The 26,285-nt window shown below is 37.5% G+C and overlaps 1 protein-coding gene across 2 annotated transcripts; it reads right to left on the bottom strand.

Annotated features, from left to right (window-relative positions):
- Positions 1 to 189: 189 nt before the first annotated feature.
- Positions 190 to 25,559, bottom strand: map1aa (microtubule-associated protein 1Aa). Of its 2 annotated transcripts, XM_055210094.2 has the most exons (7): positions 25,350 to 25,559; positions 24,918 to 25,019; positions 10,378 to 10,460; positions 10,112 to 10,252; positions 3,166 to 10,021; positions 2,866 to 3,092; positions 190 to 2,783 (listed from the first exon to the last, which is right to left on the bottom strand). In XM_055210094.2, the coding sequence occupies exons 1-7, from the start codon at positions 25,531 to 25,533 to the stop codon at positions 2,628 to 2,630; spliced, it is 7,749 nt and encodes a 2,582-aa protein (XP_055066069.2). In that variant the 5' UTR covers positions 25,534 to 25,559; the 3' UTR covers positions 190 to 2,627. The 2 variants fall into 2 exon arrangements, with proteins under 2 accessions (XP_055066069.2, XP_055066078.2); XM_055210103.2 differs by lacking the exons at positions 24,918 to 25,019; positions 25,350 to 25,559 and adding an exon at positions 15,462 to 15,585.
- Positions 25,560 to 26,285: the final 726 nt, after the last annotated feature.

Raw genomic sequence — 26,285 nt, 5'->3', positions numbered from 1 at the left:
AAAACTACAAAAACTTGCTTACGGCATACCTACAATCCAATCAGAGCCAGTTATGCTGCAGTATTTACGACAGTGGTAATGGACAATTCCGCTTTTAACCTTTAGGGGGTGCAAAGAGCAAAAACTCTTTAGTGTTGCTTTAATCTCAGCATTTAATGACTCATTGACCACTGACTCCGATCAAGTATGTTTTCCCTTACATATTTTATTAGTGATTATCATGTTAACTCTACAACATATCAGTAGACACTCATTTAGCCTAAAGAAAGATACAGAGTATTGCACATAAAAAAAAGAAAGCAATACAAATCAAAAGTCAATGAGAAAATGAGAAACCTGAAAAAGAAATCCAAGTACGTCATTTAACAACACCGCACGCTGGAAATGATAGCGCAGCCTGCTAATATGTGCCTTTCAGTACAACTGAGACAAATAGCATCTAAATAGATATGTTTAAAATAGTACTTTATTTAATTTAACTATGAACTATTACATACAAGTTTAAACTCAAGATCACATGCAGTACATTGCTAGGCTCAATGGAATGCTATATTTCAAAGATCTGATGCTATATTAAACTCATAGCTCATAACTAAGGGATGTTTTGCACAGCACATCATAATGAAGTTATCATATATATATATTTTTAAACATTTAGTCTTTAAAAAGAAAAGATAATCACAGAGACACATACAAATTTTGAATATAAAATGCGATCAGTGAACTAGTCACTTGATCTGGCAGTCTGCAGTCTGGTATTTGTTTGTTTATTTGTGTGTGTTTCATTCTGTGGTAATGCAAAGTCACATCTGGGTTTCACCATGACAGGCAGAACATCCAAATAACCAGTAGCTCAAAAGTTACTGCACCTTAAAATTATTCGAGGCAACTATTGACTGATCATCCTTGTACGTATTAACCTTATAGAAAGCAAAAAGGACAATGCTGAACCATTTGTGTATTTTGTAACCTTGTCTAGACATAAATACCATTTCCAAAGACATTCAATAAAACTGAACAATTAAATCAAATAAACAAGACTATGAATCAAGCAAAACTGAGGAAAAAATAAAACAATATATTTAATCAAGTGTGACAAATAAGATTGAGCTTTAATTTACAACCTTCCTTTCAAAATTAAGGAGTTGATTTTGAGCCGAGCACCTAAAAGCATAGCAGTACTTAAATGCATGTTCAGCATTTAGCTTATGGTAACATACATGCAGTGCATACTCTTCACAAATAGTCATCAATCAAGTATTCTTCATCCCTCACTATAATTGATATTGTGCACCCCGTCACTAATAATTATTTTATTCCTCTAATTGAAGCCTTTATTGTTATTCTTATATTGACTGAAACTACAATTAGTGAGAATTATGAGCGTTTGCAATAGCGTGAGCTTAAAACGAACAAAAAACTCTTTTGTATAAGCTTTAAGTGCAATTTTCATATAGCAGTTTACATCTGAAATACATCTTTCACCTCTTTCTAATACGTAACCCTATGCAAAATGTAAACATGGCAAGACGTCCGTACATACATTTCAAAGATTTTCAGAAAGTCAGTCATTCACTGAACACCATGCATTTCTATTGCCAGCAAATTTGGTTTGAATATCTCAGTCATTTCCATTATTTTACAGTCATCACTGTAAGGCTCTTACACTTAGTCATATATACATTGTTTAATCAACTAGGGATAATCTTAACAATTATTTCCATTTTGATGCTCAAAGTATAATAAAATCAGAGATCTCTTTGAACTTAAACAAACAAAAAATAATCAAACTTTCTCAACATACACTTTATACATTATTTCATGATAAAAATAAAATTTGACTCCAATACCTTTCCATCATTTCGCCCATTCTAAACGGGTATTTGTACAACAAAATGATTCCTCTTTAGTCCTTTTCAGCATTCAGATCTTAAAATTTCTAATGGTTTTGTGGATGCTGTTCTTATTCTGCTATACTTTTTCAAGTTCAAAGCATTAATCTCTGAGTGCAGGAATGTAATACAATTTTGTAAAATTATTTTAAATAATAAATTATTCTGGCACCCAGGTATTTGCTGATATCACTCATGAAGTATATAATCTCTGTGCCCTTAGCACATGTTTGGTAACTTGATTCATAGATCATTATAAAATGCACAAAGTGTTTGTGTGTGTGTCAGATAATGTTGTACGATGCATGTTAGTAACTGTAAAATAAAAAGAAAATTATAATTAAAAAAATTAGCAGTGGTCCTTTTGTTTAAAACGAAGTAAAGAGGTACACTTGTGCTTTTGTTAAATATCATTGTAAACAAGGATATATAGTTATGTTTGTATCGAAAAGTTTAATCCAAAAACCGAAATCTGAGGGTTAAGAATTCTAGTTTCTCCATTTGTTTGTTTATGTATGTGTTGTACAACTTAAAGGGAAAAGCCATCCTGAAAAGTATACAGAAAAAGGCACATCTTCCTTCTGTTCTCTTGTTCTAAACTATGAAACGATAATCAATGCTTATACCATTTAATTGGGTTTGAACATCAAAGGGTTAAAAATCTAAAAAAAACATTATTAAGGCTATAATGGACCTTTTGAGAGTAAAGATGTGAACCTGGGAGCCGTGTTGAATTTAGAACTCTATTTTGCAGGCTGGGAATGACTCGTCCTGCATCACTACTGTGCTGCTGCTGGCCAGGACCATGATGTTTAGCTCCTGTTGTTTCTCATGGGTCTGTTGGTACCACTCACGAGTCACTTCTGTGTCATGAGTAGGTATTAACGTTACCTAAAAATAAGACGGAGTCGAACATTTATACTAGTGTATAGTATGGTATGGCATAGCAAAGAGTTAACAGTTTAACAAATACCTGTAGATTGGTTCCCCATTGTGCCTTTCCTTCAAGCAAGGCATCTAGTACACTACGGCTTGGCTCTCCGCTGCTGGAGTCATTTCCACTCACGACATAATATGCAGAACGAATACGCTTGAAGAATTCCTGATCTACATTTTTAGCACTGCAGTGGTTGGGAATGTAGGCCAGATCCACATAGATAGGAGGGCCTGGTGGGACAGCGGCACTTGATTTAGCTGAAACTGATACAGAATACAAGATGTCAGTCAACTGTATTTCGTTTGAATTGGCTTACTCAAATATTTATGTTTATACCTGCACTGTTCTTTAGACCATTGACAAGGCCTTTGCCCGTGTTGTGGCTTGACCTTGACAGATCGTCCTCCATGTCCTTCTTCTTCAGTGAGGAAGAGGGGTCCTTGGACCTCCTAGCAGGAGATGAGGACTTTGTTTTACCTAATTTACGTAGACCCTTTGTTTTGGGTTCTTTCTTGGCTGATTTGTCTGTTAGGCTTGAGAGAGCGTCAGGATCTACCATACACACATCAGGACGAGGGGGGTAAGGGGCAGGGTCCATCATTGGTGATGGGAAGGGATCATTATCTTTGTCAGGTGACCTAGATGAGTACTGTTTTCCACCAAAGGCTCCAGATGATTTATCTACAGGGAGGTAGTCTGCATCTTCATCTGAGTCAACGTTCCCTTCTGCTGTGACTGAGGGACACTCTTCTGTTCCTGGAGGAACGTCTGAATCTGACTGGGAATGTAATGGTTCACTGATAGAGGTTGGAGGAGTGTCCTCCCCACTGGCACTAATCCCAGCGGCCATGGCTCCAGAGAGGTGCTGTAATTTGTTGTCTTCACCGTGATGACTGTGAGATTGTTGTTTATAAGATCTTATCTTCTCATAAGGCTGTTGTTGATCAGATCCTTGGCTTCTCTGATCTTCATTCTCCTCATCACTTGAAAGTTGACATAAGCTTGGATTGATGAAGGATGGTGATGTGTCTCCTCTCCTCTGCTTATACTCATTGGAGGAATAACCTGGTGAAGCTTTGGAGGAGTGTGGACGAATGCCAACATCCGAAGGATGGTCAAAATCATCTTCATGCCTGCTTGGGTTGTCTGTATAATAGGAGGATTGGAAAGGTTGGTCTGTAGATGAAAGAGAAATAGGACGTGGCGGGTGCTCTGGCTCTGTTTCTTCTTCTTCTTCATACTCATCTTCATGACGATAATGAGGCGGGGAGGCCCCTGGGCATACATCTCGTTGCTGCTGCTTTTCCCATTCATTGGGGCTTCTAATTGCTTTTATGTCAAATTCTTTGCTCTTCATCTCTGTTTTTGAGAGGCCTATTTCCATCTTGCTGATTCCACTAAAACTCTGTGGTGCACTCATGCTGACTTCTGCAGGCCCATTTGTTGTGTCTGGTTTTACAGGTTCAGGGAAAGAGGAAGTGTATGAGGTAAGCACATGTGAAGTAGGAGTTCCTCCTATACCAGAAGACGTGTCCAATGGCAGTTTCTCACTCAAGGAAAAGCTGGCATCTTTCTTATCTGCTTGGGATGTCAGTGGAGATCTTTGGTACTGTAGTTTGTCATGTTCAGTTTCATCCATATAATCATCCTCCTCTTCACTACTCTCAGTGTCTTCATAGTACTGCTTTTCAGGGGCCTCATAATGAAATGTTGATGAAGCACTATAAAGACCTTCAGGAATGGAGTCTTTCTTTGCTGCCTGAGGAAGAGAAGACAATCCAGTTGCCCCAAATTCAGCTTGTAATCTTGAGTCATCATCCCACTCTGGCTTGTAAAAGCACTGACCCTGTGGACCTTGATCTAAAGTAGTGCTTGTAGAGTCTTTCTTATCACCTATACAAGTACCAGTTTGTGGAGGGAAAGATTTGTTTTCCTCAAATGGTGATAATGGTGAGAACCTTGCAAGGCTAGAGGTGGATTCAGCTGTTGTGGTGGCAGGTGTCAACTTTTCGGAAACTTCTAAATATTCATCCTTAACCTGCCCACCAGAACTAGAGAACGGTGATTCCATTCCTGGTGAGTGTTCATCTTTGAAAGAGGAATACTCAAAGCCAGTACTGGCTGCAGTCTCTAACTCATCTCCAAACTGGCGACTGGTAGAAAGAGATGCTGAGGCTGAAGACGAATGACTGTAGGAAGAAGAAGAGGAGTATGCTGTTGCTGACATAGTAGTATAACTTAAACCCAATACAACAGAGTCATCTGTTTTCTTCTCTAGTGCATCTGGTGTCTTTTGCCTATCAAACTGAACCTCTTTGCTTTCATAGTGATATTTATCATCTACAGGCTTCTCTGACAAGGGCAAATATGACTGAACGTCTTCTCCAACAAAGCCATCTTTCTTCTCACTGGAGGAATGTGAAAATGTAGCAGAGTCCATAACATGACTTTCTGTAGGCAAAGATGAAGCGTCTCCTGTAGCAGCGTGCAGTGAATCCTTGGGACCCTCATGGCTTAAAGTGGATTCAAATGTTGATGAATCTAGATGCTTACCATAAGTGCCAGAGCCAAAGCTGTAGTCATGTGTAATGAAGTCTGTCTTTTCATCCTGGAATTGAGTAGGTACAGTGCAGGTGATACTACTCAGTGGGCTCTTGGGATCTTTCTCTGGTCTGTCTTTGGCTCCTTTCTCAGTGTCATTATCACTTACATGCTCGCCATACTCATAAACATCATCCTCATCCTCGTCGTCTTCCTCCTCATCTTCATCCTCTTCATCCTCATCTTCGTCTTCTCCATCAGCAAGCATCTTCAAGTCTTCAGCTATTGATTTTTTTGTGCAAACTGCAGATTGGCCAACTGCAGAACTGGTACTTTTATAATCAGAGATGAAGCTGTCATTTGCATAATGGCCCGATTGTTGTTCACCAGCTTCTACCACCACACCTGAATCAGGCTTTTCAAATTTAAATGAAAATGGGTCTCTATCCTCTGAAATAGAATAAGAGGTTTCCTCCTGTTCAGCTTTATTTATATTCTCAGAGAACGTTCCTTGAGGCATGTCCTTAAACATTGGTGGCTCAAAGATACCTTGCATTTCGCTATGTAATGCTGATGATATTTCCATTTCATGTGATGCTTTAATGTCTGGAATCTTCCCAGTGGACGTATCCATGCTATTGCCTTTCCCAGTTGTCTTTACAGCAACATCTGTATCCTCAAATGTGTTATCTGGTGGCAAATTAGGAGAGTATGAATCGACTGAACTTGATTTACTGTCGTATACATCAGAGTATGTAAAGCTCTTCCCAACATAGGGTGTATCTTGCCTAACCACTCTTTCAGAATCCCCTTTGAGGCCTTTGTCACAATCAGGGAGGGAATACAAGTTAAAGTGAACAGCTTTATCGCTCTCTTTAGAGATCACTTCTGGGTCATCTATCTCTGAGAATGAGACATCTTTTTTGCCTTGGTCTGCTGAAGTAGAATCTAACATGCTCTGAGGGGCTTTTACACTTGAGTAAGTACCATCCTCGGTTTCACTTTCATCTTCCTCTCCTGAGCTTAGCATCTGGGTTTTGTGCTCTTCACCCAAGTAGGTTGAAAATTGTGCATTATTTTCCATATCCACTGCTGTACAGGTGGGTTCTTCATCAAGAAAAGTGCTCTCTCTCTCCTCTTTGTATTTGGTTTTACTACACACTTTATACTTTTCCTCTTCTTCATCTGAGTCATATATTTGTTCCTTTGTGCTAAGGAATTCCTTTTTGAAAGGATCTACCTCTTCGTCAATTATTATTACAGGTTTGTTGTCAGCAGGAGCATCATGAGTCAAATACTTCTGAAATTCTGCAGATTCTTTGTCAGGTTTGTCTACTATGTCCACACTTAATGGCTTTTGTGTCCTTTCCTCAGTTGGAGAGTAGCTACTGCTGGTAGGTCCTGATTGTGTGGGTGAGGCTAATTTCATAGTGCTGTCATCTGGGCTGAGACATCTTTCTTCACTCTCTGAAACAACACTTTTCTCTGGGGTGTAAGGCAAATGTGGTGTGAAGGACAAACTTTGGTCGGATGCACCTAATTTAGGCTCATCTTTAGACAGTGAGACCTTTTCATCTTTGTCTTGTGTACCAGAATACATCACAGGGGAAGAAAGAGGCGCCACTGATGCTGGAGCTTTTTCAGGAACATTCTCCTTTTCTTGGAGCATGGCAGCACATGCATAACCCTCATGGAGCTTTCCAAGTGGCATGTCAACATTCGGTGTCTGATCCTCATCCTCTTCCTCATCATCTTCATCCTCATAATTTGTGTGAGTTGCTGTCTTCCCAGTAGTTTCCATTTCTGGCACAATGGGTAGACATTCCTCTGAAGGTGGAGATTTAAAACATTTGTCCTCCTCTAATGAAGAGGTTGGAGAAATAGTTCCAGCTGAGTGAAGGTACTCTTTTCCTTGGGTGGCATCTGTCTGTCTGGATGATGGTATGCTATTTACAGTGTCCAAAAATAAAGAGCTTTTTCCTGCTTCTTCAGTAGGTGGTGCTGTGACAGATGCTATAGACTGATCTTCAGTAACAGATGTTGCAAAAGATGATAGCTTGTCATATTCAGTGATTGATGTGGCTGATGATATATGTTCTTCTTCAGCTAACGGAGCTGCCACTATATTGGTTGCATAAGCAGACAAAACTGGCTCTTGGTCTACTGCAAATCCTTTTGATGATAACTCAGAAGCAACAGATATGGTTGGTGGTTTCATACCATGGATGGTTTCAAAAGTTCCTGGTTCATCAGGAACAGAGATGTCACAAGAGCTGACGTCATATTGAAGATGTGGAATTCTGTCTTCTGGCTCCTCAATAATCTCCTCATCAGATATGGTCTGCTCGGTCTCAGAGTAACCTGGAATGGTCTCATCTTGGATGAAAGAAATGTGCTCTGCAGCACCTACGGATTTGGCAGATTTCATGTCAGTCTGTGTTGTCTCCCAGTCCTTCCCCAGTTTTTCTTTCTTGGCCTCATCTGATTTGTACTTGAGCTCCTCTTCATGTACTATACCCTCTGCGTCCTCTAGCTCTGCTTTCTCAATCACATCCTCATCCTCCTCACTGTCACTCTTTTTGGGTGTGATTTTAAATTCCTTTTCTTCATCTTTTGCTTTTTCTTGCCAGCTTTTGTCATCTACACTCTCCGTAGAGTCTGTTTTAGCACTTTTCAGTTTTGTGGTAAATTCATCTTCTATGTCATCTTCTGTAGCAGCACCTTCTTCCTCAAATCTATCAACAGTTTTAGAGGGGGGTTCACCTGTTGTTACTCCATACGATACCCTCTCTTCGTGAGGGGATTCTGTCTCAACATCCGTTGTGGTTAATCCCTCGTCAGGAGATTCAATGTGAGGGACAACAGCGTCAACTGAAGACTGAAGAGTTGAAAAAATTTTGCTCTCTGTGGGCTTGGAAAGCTCCTCTTCCAGTCGCAAGGCTTCAAAATCCTTGGTAAGATCCTCTGGGGAGGAGACTAAGGACCTTTCACTCCCTTGTTTCTCTAGTGAAGCTTGCTTGGCAGCCGGCCTGTTTTCTTGCTCTTTCACAGCTTTAGTTTTTTCTACTTTAGGCTTTACTTGAACCTTAGCTTTGTTCAGAGTCTTTCTGACCTCAGGGGTGAAAGGCTTTAAGTCAGGTTTAGTAATTTTTCTCAGTTCTGTCTTAGGTTTTTCTTTTTTCTTCTCCTCTTTAATTTTGGGTTCTTTTTTAACCAAGTTCTCTTTTTTGACATCTATCTTTTCTTTCTTTGGATCTTTCTTTTCTTGATCTTTCTTCTCCTCTTTGGCAACCTTCTCCTTGATATTTTTTTTAGGAGATTTTTCCTTCTGCAGTTTCTTTTTTTCTTGGTTAACTGAATCAGGAGACAATGTCTTGGGTTTCAGTGTTTTTGGAGCTTTAACATTCTCTTTAATTTTCTTCTCTTTCTTTTCAACTTTGCTCTCCTTCACTGAGTCGCTCTTTGACTCAATGTCTTCATTTGCCTCCTTCTTGCTTGCTTTTGTAGTGGGCGACATTTTAGGGGAGGATTTAAGACTTTCTTTGCTACTTGTACTCAGCCTCATCTTACTTTGTTTGATCAGTGGAGGTGGAGCTCCAGATGACATGTCCTTCTGAGTGGCTACTGGATATCGCAAGAAATCGAGATGCCTCAGCTTTTCCAGACCCTCAAATATCTTGTTTTGTGGGGCATTTCCCGGAAATAAGACCCTGACAATTTTTTCAGATGGACTGGCAGGTACCCACACAACCAGAGCCGTTACCGATGTGAGGTAAGGAACAGAAATCTCACCTTCTTTGCCATTGGCCAGAACAATCCCAGTCTTTGCTTTACTGTTACCAGCCCACTTTTGCATGAAGAATTGCATTTCTTTACTGTCCTTTAGAGGATTTAGAACATACATGTCTAGTTTGCCAACACCCAACTTGTGAAAAAGTGTTAAAGGCTCAATTGTGTTGCTCACAACTCTATATAAAGGTTCAGGTTTGATGCCCAGTTTCTGAAGGTATTGCAATGTGAGAGAGGCCTCCTCAATGCTCCTTTTTGCTTTTAGTGTGGTTTCAGGCATCTTTAGCTTCTCGGGAACATTAAAGAACACAACGCCAAGTTCTGGTGAGATCAGGTTTTTCATCCAGTCTCCAAAGGCAGTTGAACCATGGGTCTTCTCTTCTTCCTGCTCCGCAATTTTTCTCTGTAACAGTCCGTTGATGCCAGCAAGATTATCTGCTCCTATATGAGTAAGGAGAACAGAATCAATCCTATCCAAATGTCTGACTAGCTTCCAAAAGCAAGATTTTCTGTCCGATCCACCGTCAATCAAAATATTGAACCCATTAACTGCAAACAAAGCAGAGTCTCCCCGTCCTCCAGGAAAGATGTAGCAGCATGGCTTGGACAACTTGAGGAACCCTCCTGAGGTCGGTGGTTCCAGAAGCTCAAGAGGAGAGACAACGTCCACTGTCTCAGAGACATATTCTGTGAACTCGGTCACACCTTCCATCTCAGCCAGCACAGGCTCAGGGTTCACTCTATACACCAGTAGGCTCTGCTCCTGTTCACACCCTAGGGAGCTCCAGCCTCCCTCTTCTTTACAGGACACAGTCAAACAGGCTTTCTGAGTTTCAGATGGCTGGTTCAAGAGATCTTTAATCTATAAAAATATAAAAAAATCTCCTTTTAAATAAGAAATATGGCACTAAAAATACAATTTGGATCTGTTAAAAGTGCAGTAGTCACTTACCCTACGACTTGAGATAATGTCAGAGAATTGTTTCCAGCCAAACACTCCACTTTGCAAGATCACGTCTCCACCCTGATTAGTACTCTGTCCACTTATGACCAACAACTTATGTCCTGCTGAGTCACAGAGCAGTGATCTGATCTACAAAAATGAAAGAAGAGAGAGTGCATTTATAAAATTAAAACTGAATATCTTGCATAGTTATACTGTTAAATGCAAATAAAATTGACTTGATAGAAGCCGGGACAGTAGCAGAAAAATATTACCTCTATATTAATATTCTCCTCAGATGGATTCACTAATACGACAGTCTCAAGAACATCACTCTTGTACTGCAAAAGTCTTTGTCCTACAAAAGAAGTTTAGGATAGTTAAAAGACTATAAAATGATTGAAATGCACAAAAATGTCATCCAATTTTTTGTGCTATTAGTATATTTAGGGCATATTTGTTGAAAATACAACTCATTCATAAATTTTCTGTCCTATATTGAGAATAATTAAAGTGAAAAGGTTGCACCATATGTGAGATGGTGCCGTCACTGCCTCTTTGCATTGCCTTTGTTTTATCACTGTCTTTGTTACCTCCTGTTGCTGTGCAGGAGTACTCTAATCCTGTGAAAGCAGTCTTCTTAATTCCATGCAATCAAAACAATATTGCAAAGCTGCTGCAAGCAAATCTATTGGCTGTTGCCATGGGGACAGTGAGCTGGCGATTGCCGGCAGACGCGTTACACTGACCCAGTCTTGATTCTGCGCGACGCATTGCAGCATTTCTGAAAAGACTGAAAAAATCCCCCTAGCTGAAAATATAAATGCAAGCAGCTCCCAGTTATAACATACAAACCAATGTATGACCCAGTGGATTATTCGGCTATATTAAGCAGAAACCCCTCATTGGCTGGTTAAACAGCTGCAGATCTTTCTATAGTATCTATAGGAGCATCTTCACAGCAGTGAGAAAGGAACAAGGGTGTTCAGACTTAAAAAGCAGATTGATGATTTGCTTGTGGTTTTTACACACGTCACAGCTTCTTAACAAATGTGTGTGTTCAGGTTCTGAAAACCTTACATTATCAAATAATATTTTAATTCAAAGCAAACTGCTGGAAAAATAAAGATATGGTGAATAGAATAGGGGAAAGAATGAAAGAAATAATAAAAAATAAAAAGATTCCTAAACTGTATAACATATTATAGTTAATAACTGTACAGTCAGTCACTAACCCACAAACTCTTCTCATGGCATCACAGGAGATGAAAATCCACAACAACCTGGTAATATAATTTTTTATAAAAATTTGGCTCACAATATCATAATATTGTGATTCATTAGTTTTTTGTATAATTAATATGTATAATATTGCAGTCCAGTTTTTATCTTTCATGTGCACTGTAATTTAATATTTTAAGCATGTTCTGTGTTCATATTTTCTTTTTGGGCTGCATGATAAATCTCATGTGATTGTCATGCATATCTCGTCAGGAAAGCCGGTTCCTTGAATAGTAGTAAATCGCCATCACCTGCTTTCAGATGGAGAGGCACAAAGCTGTAGTTCACTGACAATCAGGGCAATTTCAGTTTCATTACCGGGGACGTATCACCTGTGATAATGAATGCAATACTTATTTTCGTTCTTTTAAAATAGACTACCCTTTACGATGTAAGTTAAGTAATTACTGGAAAAAAATAATGAGAAAAAAAATTAAAGACCTTGATACTTGTCAGAATATCAATATAATATCGCAAATTTTTTGTTGATAATGCATGTCTAGGTTAAAATCAGCAGAAAAAACTGCTCGTATAGGCTATTTAATTCCAAATAAATTAAGCTCTTTACTTGGTCAGGTTTGACCCTTCAGATAGTTGTCATCCTTTTGATATCCTTTCCTATTGAGTCAACAGTGGGACTAATCTTTGTGTACTGTTACAAGATGTTTTGGGACAGCTGTCAACATGACCTTCAGATTTGCATTCAATTCGTGATGGACAAGAGATAATATTGTGAAGCTAAACCAAGCGGCATGGTCTCCTGTGACATTGTGCATATGGATGATATGGGTGGCCATATTTTACACACCTTTACATTACTGCCATTAAAGTAATTCATTCTTATAAATTCATATTATGACAACAACCCAGAATTTTGAGTTCCCAACATCCCAACGTGTTGGGTTCATACCTTTTTGACCCAGTGCAGGGTGTACATTAAATCCTCCTCTAGGCATGGGCCGGTATAAGATTCTGGTGGTATAATAACCTTTCGCAAAAATACAACGGTTTCAAGGTGTTGCGGTATTGCCATTGCAATACTAAAATGTGTTATTTTCAAATGCCAGGGAAAAAAAGCCTTTAAATTATAATATGCTTTCAAAAAAACATATAATATTTTAATAATGTAAACATCAAATTAATCACATGACTTAATGATTCAATTAATTTTGTATAAACACAGCTCATACCTTGGAGACGGTATCACAGAACATTTTAGTGGTTTTGAAACCTTGACTGTTTAAAACCTCGGTATACCTTGAAACCGGTAACCAGCCCATGCCTATCCTCCTCCATAGTCATTAAGTCCAGAAGTAAACACTAAACAGTTAACCAACTTGGACCATTAAGAGTTTTGCTTCAAAGCAGATTTATAATTTGAGGTAAAGAAAAAAAAATGGCTGATACAGTACATGAATTCTGCTGAAGATATGCAGTAAATTAGGTTAAGAAAAGATACATTAATCAGGTCACTACAGTAAACATATGCTCTGCTTGTTCTGGGGTAATGAAAATAATGGCATTCTGTTATTTCAGAGCTAGAGAAAGATAAACAACATATTGCACAAAAATAACAAAGACAAATCCTTTTATTTCAGGGAAATTTAAATCCATTGAAGGTTTTATGTTTTTAAACCATGCACACACACATTTCCAATAGTAGCTCACCAGATGGTGTCTAAAATTAGCTAATTCACTATAACCAAGTCACCCGAGAATGTAAAACACTGACAAATGGAGTCAAATGTATTTTACACTTGCTGAGACTAAGTTGGTCACAGTCTAAGATCTTTAATCTATGCATTTTAAGCTTTACATTAAATTTTGACTTTTGGGATTACACTCTAAAAATATCAGATGGAGTTACTTTCGACCCAGAATTAGGTCAAAAGGAGACGAACCCATGCTGGGTTGTTTGATTTTATCCATTGTTGGGTCAAATATAAACATTTTCTGGGTTATTTTAAACCAACAGCTGGGTTCGTACCTTTTTGATCCAACGCTGGGTTGAAAATAACCCTGTGTTGTAGGCTACATATGATAACTACAGTACAAGTCTGCCAGGCAAGTGACAGATGCTTTCAGTGAGAACAAATGAGTGGAGTTGACTGACTGCCTCACAGGCTTAAACTACTTTAAGTTTTCTTAATGTCTGTCTTTGAACTCACTATGCCTCCAAAATCATTATTTCGAAGAGACTTATTGTACTTTGGAACAATGACACATGCCTTTGTGTAAAATAGTCATTATCTAAAAATTCAAGCTCCGATTTAACTTCCCAACAATTAAAAACTGTAATGGTGCTTGATTCTGACAATTGAAACTATACTTGCAAGGCTCATTTCTCACTCGTCGGAAAGATGAGGTGTAAATGCGATTATACCGTCTAATGGCTGACTGCCAACATCCAACACATCATTATTACTGAAGAGAATCAAAAACGCCCATACATTTAAAAATCTTCAGCTGTTGTTGGTTGATGGGAGCAATTACATTTCAAGTCCATTACAAGTACTTGAACAGATCATCACATTTAAGAACCATCACATCAGATACGTCTGTATGAAAAAAGTATTTCATAAAGCCAATGCTATCTCAGCTAGCTCTGAAACGGTGTGACAGAAACAGAAAGAGCGAGGAGGTGTGTCCCACTTTTAAATAGTTATCTAACGGTAGTGATTTAGTAAGTGGTAGACTTTTGTATTTAATCTTATTAAAGCCTCTTAATTGCATCCGTAGCAGTGAAATTCTGGACACTACTGGACCAGTGAGCTGTCTGTAAAACCATTGCATGTTTATGTCAATAAAATTGTTTGGTAACAAGTAGGGGTGAAATAAAGCCCCCTTATGGCAATAACAAGGGCTGAGCTCTCATTATATATGCTCTCTTGTTGTGTAATGGACCCATTATGCTATAAACAGCTAGGCTGCATGAATACGGAGAATGGGTACAGTTTATACAAATGGCACATTTAAATGCAACAAAATACTGAAAGGAACAAATAATACAAAACACAAAGGGACACTGGCACTTAAAATGTCCATTTTGGTACTTGTTAATATGTGCCCATACATGTAAATTAATGGAAAGCTTCGAGGCACCATAATACAGCAAATAAAGTGCATTCAAAATCTATTTTGAGGATTAATGACCAAGAAAAACCAAGTTCTCCTCACAAAAAACTGTTAAATTCACATTAACAGGTGTACAGGACTGCTATAAGAAAGCTACTACTTAAAAACAGTCAGTGGTGCTGAAGCAAAAAAATTTATTTTAACTACAATAACTCAAAAATTGAAAATATTGCCACAGGATGTTTTTGTACATTCTCTGCCCAATACTATGAGCGTGCCAAAGATAAACACTGAAGGCCTTCACACCATTTGCATAATCGATTGGCATGGCAAATATTTTTTTTAAACGCAAGGGTAGTGTACACTACATTATCCTGTGCCAACTTCACATACACAATTACTGATCTATGAGATTTATGTCTGGTTTGGGCAATGTCCGCACATTTCTCTTCGTCTGACAGAATGCGTGCGCGAGCACACAGGTCCCTGAAATCCTCGACTGCATTCCATAATCAAAGAGACACAATTACAATCTGGGTCACAGTGGAATATGTGATGAATCCAAATAAATACACTCACAATATGCCAACGAACAGGCTGTTAAATAAGATACGTATCAAATGGACATTCGCTATCTGTGGTAAATAGTGCACGTACTAAAATCATAGCAAAAATGCAAGTGTGAAAAATAAACTAAACGCATTTCTCCATCTTTCCTACTTATAAAGACATTTGCTGCTCACCTTGACATCTGTTTCTTGCCTACACCAAGGCATCACTAAACGACACACAAACATTGTAACCGATTAATCTTTACGGCTGATAGATGACTAAAACGTTAAGCATCTAGAAAGCGATGTCAAAACAAAAAATATCTGAGGTAAACACAACAGCAGATTATTATTATGACTGCAACGCGATGAATGAATAAACTCAGTCAGAAAGTAAGATATTTGAAGCATATACAAACATTTAAAAATATTAATGACCGGATTAGGCATACCGTTGCTGTTGCTGATGCTGAGCTGTGTGTATCGCGTGTCGAGCAGCTTGAAAGCGCGTCCACAGACGCGAGCGCGCGCTGGACAGAGAAGGTGTGGCCTGTGAGCTTGTAGTATGACTCTGGTAAAATGAGAAACGTGCAACAATGTGCATCACATTTCTATGGATGCCAATTTCTATAAATCTAAAATAAATAATTAGTCAAAAATATGAAAAGATGTTTGTTAAATGTTCATAAAGAGATTCTCAAGCACATAACCCAGTCCAAAATTATTCTGTTTTAATACAAACAATTATAAAAAATATTTATCAGGAAACAACAGTTGACATACTGTGACCAGATCAATTCTGATCAGTCTAAACAAAGACTTGAGCTGCAATACAATGAAAGCAGAGAGAAAGCCTCATACATATCATTACACAAAACTTAACCTCTTGACAAATATTTTAGCACATTGCCTTTAATTTTACCTATCAAGGTTAGATAAATAATGGATTTTTGATCAATAATGACATTAAGAGAAACTTAAGAGCAGACTCTTGTTTGTCAGGGCAAAGACACTAAAAACAGACTTTAGGTTGTCTTTGTTGTTCTAAATTCACATGAAATATTAACTGACATTCTCATCTAACATATACACCACTTTTAAAGGGGACAGATCATAAAAATCTTTTTCCATGTTTAAGTGCTAAAACTAGGTCCCCGGTGCTTCTATCAACTTACAAAATGTGATAAAGAACAACCCAGAGTAACTTAGTTTTGGTAAACTATTCTCTGCAAGCATGTGGAAAAAATAGGTTATTGAAATGTGGGTCCCCTTGTGATGTCAGATGGGGATAATACTGCCCCTTATTCTCAACTACCCAACCACGGCACTGTAATAATTAGGCGCAGAGATCAACCAATTTGCATTTAAAGGGTCACACCAAAAAATGGCACACTTCTGCTCACACCTACAAAGTGACAATTTTAACATGTTATAATAAACTATCTATATGGTATTTTGAACTAGAACTTCACATATGTACTCAACAAATATGTTCAGCTCTTCAGAAATTCAGATGCTTTTAAATAAAATCTACATTTAAAGGTCACATAACACACAGTGTTTCTGCAATCCACATGTCACTCTTGAGTACCTATAGAGAAGTACTACATCCTTCATATCTCTAAAAAAAACTTAAGTTTTATCAGATTTATAAAAGACAGATCAGCTTTGCCTCTACTTCCTCTTAAAATAAGTGTGTCTGCACACTGTCTGCACACTTGAATCCTTAAAGCAAATTTAATCACCAAGCTTTCGGTCAAGCGCTAGACTTGTTTGTCTGGCACCTTGGTGATCGTGAGTGCGGTGTAACTCCTTCAAAACTTCTACTTCCTCTTAAAAAAAATGAACTCCTGGAGGCGTACACAGACAAAACATTATCTCTGGATAACTTATGATTCCCTACATTTTCATGTCGTTTACACTATATGCACTTACGTGACGATTGCCAACAAAACACAGGCATTTGATGCATTTTTACTTACCACCTGTGACTAGGACCTGATTGGGACTGCCCTATTTGAACAAAAAGCAGCTTTAAACAAACACACACGTACAAATGCGCTTCTACCCTGGATAAACAAACTATATTCATTGTTTTCATAATGCTAGGTTCATTGTGTGTGCGTGCGTGTGTGCTATTCTGAGTGCCAACATAAGGACTTCGTCTGTACTTCCACCACTAAAATTGCTCATAAAAAAAAGGTTGTTACGTATGCATCTCTCATGTTGCAAAAAAAATGTTTACGAAACTTCTAAATACTCTATCATACGTCCAACTACTTTTTTGACACTTTGCCTATAGCATGAGGAGTCCAACTCTTAAACAGTGTTAATGAGTCAAAATGCATGAAACAGCTTTAAAATGTCTGACAGAATTTAAAGTCTTCAATAATGTAATAGGCCCATTGTTTGTCATACTGAAACTGTTCAACATGAAGATAAACAATTCTCTATATCAGTGGTTTTCAAACTGGGGGCTGCAACATGGTGCCAGGGGGGGCCCCCGTTTTATGACATTTTATGAAATACATTAATTTATCATGAATTCTGTGTAATTAAACCTAAAAAAATAACGCTACTAACCAAAAGCACTACACAAATGTTCATTGGGGGGCCACGAAGGAATGCACGCTGAAAAAGTTTGGGAACCACTGCTCTATATCACTGCCCCCAATTGGTAGAGTGATGGTCAAGAATGTCAACATTGGTCTGATTAGCAACTTATGTATATCTGATCCCAGATCGGCAGCTGCAAAGCAGGACTGCCAAATCTGCTATTAACTGCACTCTATCAGCATTTTCTTGCAGACACAGTCTGCATGTCTCAAACTTTCTGACACAGAGCCAGAGAGAAATTCAGTTTACAGTAACAAAGTGACAGTGCTGCAAAATCTGAAAAAATACCTATCAAACATATTAATATTGGAATAAACTATACAGATATGCTGCAAACATACTGAAATTAATGAATAAATGATGAAGAAAATCAAGACACTCAAAAATGAAAAAAAATACAGAAATTATATTGTAATATAATAAATGGATGGAAGCAAACATGTACAATTTGATTATTATCCTTCTTACAAATATTAAAAGCATTTTCACAGTCTATATTGATACTGGATCATGGAAATATGGTCTAATTGCGGGATTGTTTTTAATGTCCAAATGGAATGAATCCATTTATCTGCTACATTTGTTAAATCACATCAAAATTGATGCCATTACAAGATTATAAATAGACACTTCCAGACAAATCCTAAGCAACTGTTCAAAGCAGCAGGCTGGTTGCCACGCCCTTGCTGCTAGACAGGCTATGTCCATTTCTTGAGTTATTTTATCCTTTCATTATAGTCACATGATAACAGCTGGCTCATCTTACAAACCGGTGGTGCATTAGGACAGTACCACAAAGTTTTAGAATCATCTTCTGCATGTGCATAATATTCATACCATACAAATGCATAGACGATACATTTTACCAAATATTTTTTCTACAACTGTATTTGTACACTCCTCTGTGAGATCCGTAAACTGTGACCAGACACAATTCGCTATGCTCTAATCTCTAACAGCAGGGAATCACTGTTTTGCTTACTAAAACAATAACCTGCTGTCTTTCCTTAACCCCTTTGCTCCAGAGTCTGGGTGTGGTACTCAGGTTTCACTGTGGTGCAAGATCCAGCAATCAATGCCATCATCAGGCAGACTGGAGTCGCCTGAGCAGCATGCTGACGTTCTTGTGTTCGTGTGCAGACTGCAGGGGTATAAAAGACAAGAATCAATAACCCATCTTGAATTATTAATCAATGCTAACAACACATCCTTGGAAAGCCCTCTGCTATGGATAACAGCTTCATAGGTGGATAGATGTAGCTACGCTTTGCTGAAGAGATTTGCACTTTTTTTCTGTGCTAACATTAAGTTGAGAAAATCACAAATCAACACTTCACCTAACAGCTAAGTGTTAGGGTTGAGTGTGAAAACATGCTTCCTCTTATCTCCGAATTGAAATTTTACAGCACCTATGCAGCTACATATGTCTATAGTGGATCATATAGAGATAATCATATCATAAAGTATAAATAGCTTAAACTGTGAACTATAGGCCGAGCTAAACCACACTGCATGTTAAATAACAAGATTAAATCCTCCAAAACAAATGTAAAGGCTGTATTTAATTACAACAGAGGACTGCCTCTCCTTGTCTTTCTACTGGGCGGAGGGGGATGCAGTTACACATATGAACAGCTTTAATAAGCTCATTGCTAATTTTTCTGTGCCCTGTCAAATTTCAATGCTTATTGAGTTAATTATGCTCATAGGATCACACAGAATCTTATGCATGTAAGGCTCGACTGCATATTTGAAAGCTTTAATAAAGAAACTCGCTAATGTGAGGCTGGTTGCTGAAAAATCCAAATTAATTGATCGATGCATGAGACAGCTGGGGCTATGGTGACCATTCAAGCCTCCTGTCTCTAGGGAGGTAAAGGGATCTGTAATCATCATTTAAGCGCTGATCCATCTGTGTGTATTGTAAAGTCCCCGACTGAGGTTTCATGAAGGTGATTGCTATTCCCATCTGAACTGAGCAACATTCAAATGGGAATTGCAACACATGAATGTCTACACACCATCACCCTATTATTCATTACAAATTCAATGCATTAACCTTAATCTTTTTTTTATATACGTTTATTGCATTTGATTTAAAACATTCGTTTTAAATTGATGCTCAATTTTTTCCATTGTTTTTATGACATCAACATTTACCGGTCTGATAAAATGTTCTTATTCTGTGCCATAACCGCATGGACTTTATTTTTTGACCTTGACTGTCAGCATGCAGCACTAATCTCAAATCTCAGACATACAATAGGCTGACATGTTGCTAAAGGGTTCTTTTCATGTCTCATCTCCAATATTTTTCACTGTTAAGACAGAGGTCATATGGGGATTCAGTAGCAGCCGTTTGAAACACAAATCTAGCTCTCCTGCTAGGACCTTGCAAGCTTTCTTTTCAAAACATATGCATCATATCACTAACACCAGCTGTTTCGTACATGAGTCTATATTAATAGATTCAACGCCAGGATTAGATGTCTGCTATGTATTGCTTTGTGTAATTATATATCAAGAAATCCAACTATGAGCTAGGCCTTTAAAAACTATGAGCTCAAATAAAATGCTGAAATATAGAATGACAACATTACAACATTTGCCCAATACATCAAATCAACATGTTTATTTGCTTTCTACAAATAAAACTGCTTTAATTCATATGCTTTAAACCTAAGTAACCTAATCTAGCATTAAGATAAATTCAGTATAGTTTTTGCTCTGACATGTAGTAGCCAAGCAGCCATGATGACATTGCACTCACATCCTGATCAGTATTCCAAGCACAGATGCAGGAGTGGCAGAGCAGCCGTACTGAGCATGCTCATGCAGTCTCCCACCACCTTCATCCGTTGGTTAAAACAATGAAAGTGTCTCTGTCGAGAGCAGAACAGCAGTGACTGCCACCTGTCAGAGATAAAAGTGAAGCGACTGCCAGACTTCTTTTATTAAATAAAGATTTTCTAAACTTCTTTATTTCAAATGCAGTAAAAAGAAAATCTGCTAGTAAATGTGGGGATATGAAATGTGTAGCCTACTACATATACAGAATACTGTATGTACAAACACATTGCATTCACACCTCCCCTATAATTACATACTCATGTTTTTAATTAACTGAACATTATGCTGCACTGTATCTATGACATAACTTAATATTTGCTGCTTCAGGCAATATGTCTACCTTGTGTTCTGGTAATCTACAACTGAGTACATAGATGCTCATTTACATAATTAAATTACAAGCAATGAATCTGACTAAACATTCTCTCACCAGCATCTTAAAATGACATCACTCAGTATAGGCAGCCTTCATGGGACACGTAACGTTCCTGTTTTAAAGGTTCCCTCAACTGAATAAAGCAGCAGGCTTGACTGCAAGGCACAATTTGAGGTAACAATAAAAGACAGAAAGAGTTCGTATTGAGGCCATACACTTCTGCGCTAGGTCATGCTCGATAATAAAGCAATGCGGTGAGTAGTAAAAAAAATGTTTCTGTCTGGGGAGGTTTTCAATTGTGATACTGTAAAATATATTTAGGTCTACTAAATCCATAAGGCTATCCAGTCAAAAGGTACAGTAATAAGCTGTCTTAAATTATGTACTTTTCTATTTTAATAAGTCTAATAAGACTTCTAAAAAGACTTTAAAGTCCCAATTAAATTAAAAATGGCAATATTTTTGTATGTAATATTGGAGTGATTATTATGAAAAAAATTTTATTCATGTGCACTCAATAAAAATCTGAAAAATTGTATTTTGCCCTCTTGTGGCAATCATTGATGTCAGTCATTAACTCCACCCCTTTAACTGTCAGTCTGTTGCCAATCCCATTTCTTAATAAAACGCCTACTTTTCTATATCCAATCAAAACACAAGCCACGCCTACTAATTTCCTTGTGTAATATTCTGTTTCACTCAGAAATACGTCACAGCACAAAAGTCGTTTGTGACTTCCGGTTCATGGGGACTTTAATAAGTCTTCTTCAAGAAGCACAATAAAAGTACTTGACAACATCATAGAAATAATGATCATTTTTTTAACCAGTTAGAGATAACAGATGAGATAATAATGTTATTTATGCTCTGATTCTTGGTCTTCATGTGTACATGCATTGTCATAAGGAAAAATTAAAAAAGCTGTGTGCTAATCTCTCCTAACCACGTTTAAACAGCATTTAGAGCCACAAAGTCTCCTTGGTCCCAAAAGCTGTCTCTGGCTGAGTGTTGTTGATCTGTTAGAGATTGGTAAATGGCACCTGACTCTACAAATTCTGCCCTTTCTGTGTCACAATAGAGGTGGTACATTAACACTTTGGCTGATTTCCAAACGGAAGTGAGCATCACTATGCTACTCCTTTCGAAGGGCAGAGCCCTTGAAGTGAACTCTTTGAAGGGTGTAGGAGATTTATGGTCTCTTATGTATGCATTTGTATTTCATTTGGCTAAGTGACTGACCAATATGTTACCTTGACAATGCATATAAATATTATTTTGAATACTTCTTGTCAAATGTTGTTTATTTTTGTTTTATTTCAAACTGATTTGGTTTGCTCTGCTTGGTGTTTAAAGTAGATACAGAATGTTAATAAACACAGCAGCTACTATTGAACACTTTCCTACAATCTAGCCTTTTCTACCTTAAAACCTCAGATCAATAAACTATATAATTTAACCTGTATAATTCAACAAGATTTGTAATGTCAAATTCAAATGATTTACCAAATAGTTTGAGAATCAGACACAGTCGATCACTTTAAGTCTAAACTTAAGACATTCTTCTTTAACAAAGCATTCACATAAAATGTCAAGTAAATGTACCTGCTCCGCAATAGTTAGTCCAGAACAAAGCATTCACATAACTCATCTGGGTAATATACTTATGCTGAAATAGTTAGCCTGTCTGGAACTGAGCGGATTTTAAACCAAAATACAGTATGACACTTGCATTACATGCGAACGGCCCCTACGCTAATAGGATTCTGTTTTTCTCTCCCTGTCTTGTCCTCGACCCCGAAGACAATGAGACAAACAGACCCAGTTCTTGATTCTGTGAAGGTCATCACACCACTGATCTACCGGCTGCCCTTCACCGTGATGCCCAGCCAATGCCTGACCAGCGACCACCGCCTGAACCAGTTTAATCCACCTTCCCGTTTCATATTCCTATCGTGTTTATATATATAAATATATACATATGTATCTCTCTCAAGGGTTTTTCTCCTTCTAGGAGTTTTCCCGCAGGGTTTTTCTCCTAGGTTTTTTTTCATCCCATGGAGAGTCAGCCACATTGGCTTAACTTAGGACTTTCCTGTATACGTTACATTATTACTATGCTTGCTTGTACGGTTTATTATTAGCCACTGTATTGTGCTTCTTATATTATCTATCGATTTTTCTGATTTTTCCCCTAAATCTATTCATGTAAAGCTGCTTTGAAACAATTAACAATTGTGAAAAGCGCTTTATAAATAAAATTGAATTGAATTCTCCCGCCATATTTTCTTCAAAATGCATCTCGAGAAATTGTTACCCAAGATCACGTGATCACAATCTAAACAGAACTTACTGAAGTAATCATGGCATGTACACTTCGATTTCGGACTTCTGGAAGGCCCCTTTTAAAAGGGATTCAGATGTTCACTTTAGTTTGGAGCACCCTTACAAATGCGAAGGGCACTTCAAGGGTCAGTAAATAGCATTCAGAAAATTCTCTTTATTTCTTTACCGCCTACTCAACGTGCTAATTGCATCATTCACTTGAATAAATCCAGCAAATTGGCTGGGGAAATCATTTAAACAATGTCTTGTTTTAATAATCCTTCACAGTTTGTAGAATTCATTATGAACATCAGCAACAGAAAACTCTTTTTAGGTAAGAATGAAATTTTCTGTTTCACAGCACAGCAATTTGCTATCTACTATTTCATAACTTTTTACATAGAATATACTGCATGTTATGCATACAAATATTGTTCACTATTAGGTTACTACACAAACAAACAAAAAATTGTAACAGTATTTCACTATTTTGCCAAATTGAATTTAGTATTCTGTCATTTTTAAATAAACCAAAATATATTAAATAGTTTTCATTAAAATTTAAAGTGTAGAAATGAACTGAAGAATGTAATTATCATTATCCACTGGTAAAACGTAATGGAATAGGGACTGATGATTAATTCATGCAGAGATAGACTCCCTGTCAGCAGTCATATACTGTATGAGGAACCATAAATGGAAGCAAGCTGACAGGGAATTTAGATGAGAGCCATATGGTAAATACCACACCAGAACAGTTAGATCAATAAAGAGAAGAAAAATAGGTGACAAGGCAAGTTGAGACAGCAAGAGTAAGGTGTATTAATACAGTGACAAGGCTCTGATTGAGAGCTTGTGCATATGTGTGCATGTGGGCGCTGTTACACTACGCCGCAGTGGAAATATATTTAGATTTAATGCTTTATCCCCTATAGCATCCCACATGCTGATGGTTGCAGTGTGCAGCATAGCATGTTGCTATCAGATCCGTACTGCTCACAGATATCAATAATAGTGGTGAAAGGAACACCAATTACATTTTATGTCTAAAAATTGAAAAAATCATTTCAGGGCTTTATGAGGTAACCGCATGCACATAGAGCAATACTTCAAACCTTTGGGAACATGTTATATATATATATATATATATATATATATATATATATATATATATATATATATATATATATATATATATATATATACACTGTGAAACCATCATGTAGAACAATACAGCCATTCATATAAATTGCTACACAATTTCCCACACACACAGACATCAATACTTCACTGAAGCAAACTCAGTGCACCCATAATGTACAAAATGAAGTCATTATATCAACTGTGAGAGCTCATGTGGGTGTGGCAGCGCAGAATCAAGCATACATCTATGCAATCCACTGTAATCTTTCTCTCTGTGATAACTCTTATTTCATGGTTATTTTTTTCAGATACCTTCAGATAATTAACTACTCTATGAAACTTCATCTTATGGCAAGCCGTTTCCTGCTGTCATAAAACCTGTGAATCAAAATTTTGAATAAATCTCACAAAATATGTGAAACATAACCAGTAAGATGTTTCAGAAATGTTTTCTATATGGTATTATAAGTTATTTGAAAAGATTTGCATGAGTCTGCGGTGTACTGCAGTAGATTTCACGAAAAATAAATATGCCATATACTGTTTGTTGTAAGTTATTTTGTCACAGTCTTGCAAAAAAATTTTACATTTGAAAACTGACCTCTCACTTCTGAAGAAAAGTGGGCAGAGTGTTTTGTTTCGAAGAGCTTCAGTTCCTTGTTCAAGTCACAGACGGACGAATCAGTCTCCCATGACAGAATTCCTAGATGCAGATTATTCCAAATATTATCACGCAATGTTGAAAAAGTCACAGGATTGAGAAATCACATATAGAACCAATAGTCCAGATACATTTTGATTAGAATAAAAGATTTCCCATTAAGATGAATAAATAAAATATAACATTTCAAGGTATAATCTCTATTATGCTTAGCCTACTACTTGTATTATACCTAAAAATTGATATCTGAACATGCTTTAACAGTTCTGCATTGCCCATTAATCTACACAGTGTATAAGTTTGTGTAGTCCATAACTACTGTAACTGCTTGTGCTAACCTAACGGTAAGAAATCCAAACGTTGATAACTTACCTTGTTTAATGTGTTCTTTTACTAAATCAAGATGATAATCTATTGAAATTTCTCCGATGACAATAAGCATATAATATCGAGTCTGACAGAAAGGAGGGCCGACACACCGCTGCTGTCCAAGGTGCTGAATAAACTCGCGCCTCTCATGAGGATCTATCTCACCATCTCCTGGCGAGATTTCCATGGTAACTGGATCCGGAGCTGAGGGATTTCTTGCATTTCCATGACAACTGCAGCCACGAGCTCCCTCTGTGAGGCGGGATTAAGGGAGGAGCAGAAGGAGTGCCTCGGAAAAGACGCCGTCCTATTGGTTATAGGATACCTACAAATCCTTACGTTTCATCATGAGAACTTTAGTACCAATAATTTATTCCGTGACACCTGAAGGGAATTAGTTGTTTACGCTCCACTGGCAACGCATGTTGTTTTATCTTAATGCTAAATTGTACAGAACACAAAGAAGTGCATGCACAGACCATTTGGTTTGGATGATTTATTGGGATTTATTCAAATTTGGGCTGCTTCAGAATACATCCAGAGTATAAGATCATAAAAACAACTTCTGACAAAAAATAATGCTCTCATGCTCATCATTGTATTTTTAGTTATTTAAATAGTTTAGATTTGAATATATTTGTTTTTTGTTAATAAACCTTAAGTCAGAACAAGCAAATTTTCGAGTTTTGCTATAATCATATTCAGGTAAAATACAAAACAATTAAAGCATGAATACAATATTCAATCCATTGCAAAGGAAATGTGATCTTGCATCTCCAGAGGGTTTGGTCATGATCTGTTTGAGTAAAGGGTGTTACCAGCTGCTGTAACTCTGTCGTCTGATGTATAGCTTTCCCACAGTGTCTCATGAGTCAGCATTCTTGAAGAGGTTTACTGCAAAGTCCTTATTTGAATACTGGATCATGAAAGCAGGATTAT

The sequence above is a fragment of the Misgurnus anguillicaudatus genome, chromosome 21 (genome assembly GCF_027580225.2).
Source record: "Misgurnus anguillicaudatus chromosome 21, ASM2758022v2, whole genome shotgun sequence".
NCBI classification, from domain to species: Eukaryota; Metazoa; Chordata; class Actinopteri; order Cypriniformes; family Cobitidae; genus Misgurnus; species Misgurnus anguillicaudatus.
The sequence above is the reverse complement of the archived record's forward strand: the minus strand, read 5'-3'. Positions and strand labels throughout refer to the sequence as shown.

Bases quoted from the DNA above. Each gene is read 5' to 3' on its own strand.
- map1aa (XM_055210094.2), bottom strand. From the start codon at position 25,533: ATGGAAATCTCGCCAGGAGATGGTGAGATAGATCCTCATGAGAGGCGC. The intron at 10,461-24,917 runs GTCAGTTTTCAA...CTTCTTTTGTAG, and splicing joins CTTTTCTTCAGAAGTGAGAG to GACAAAGACTTTTGCAGTAC. The intron at 10,253-10,377 runs GTAATATTTTTC...TCATTTTTGTAG, and splicing joins AGGAGAATATTAATATAGAG to ATCAGATCACTGCTCTGTGA.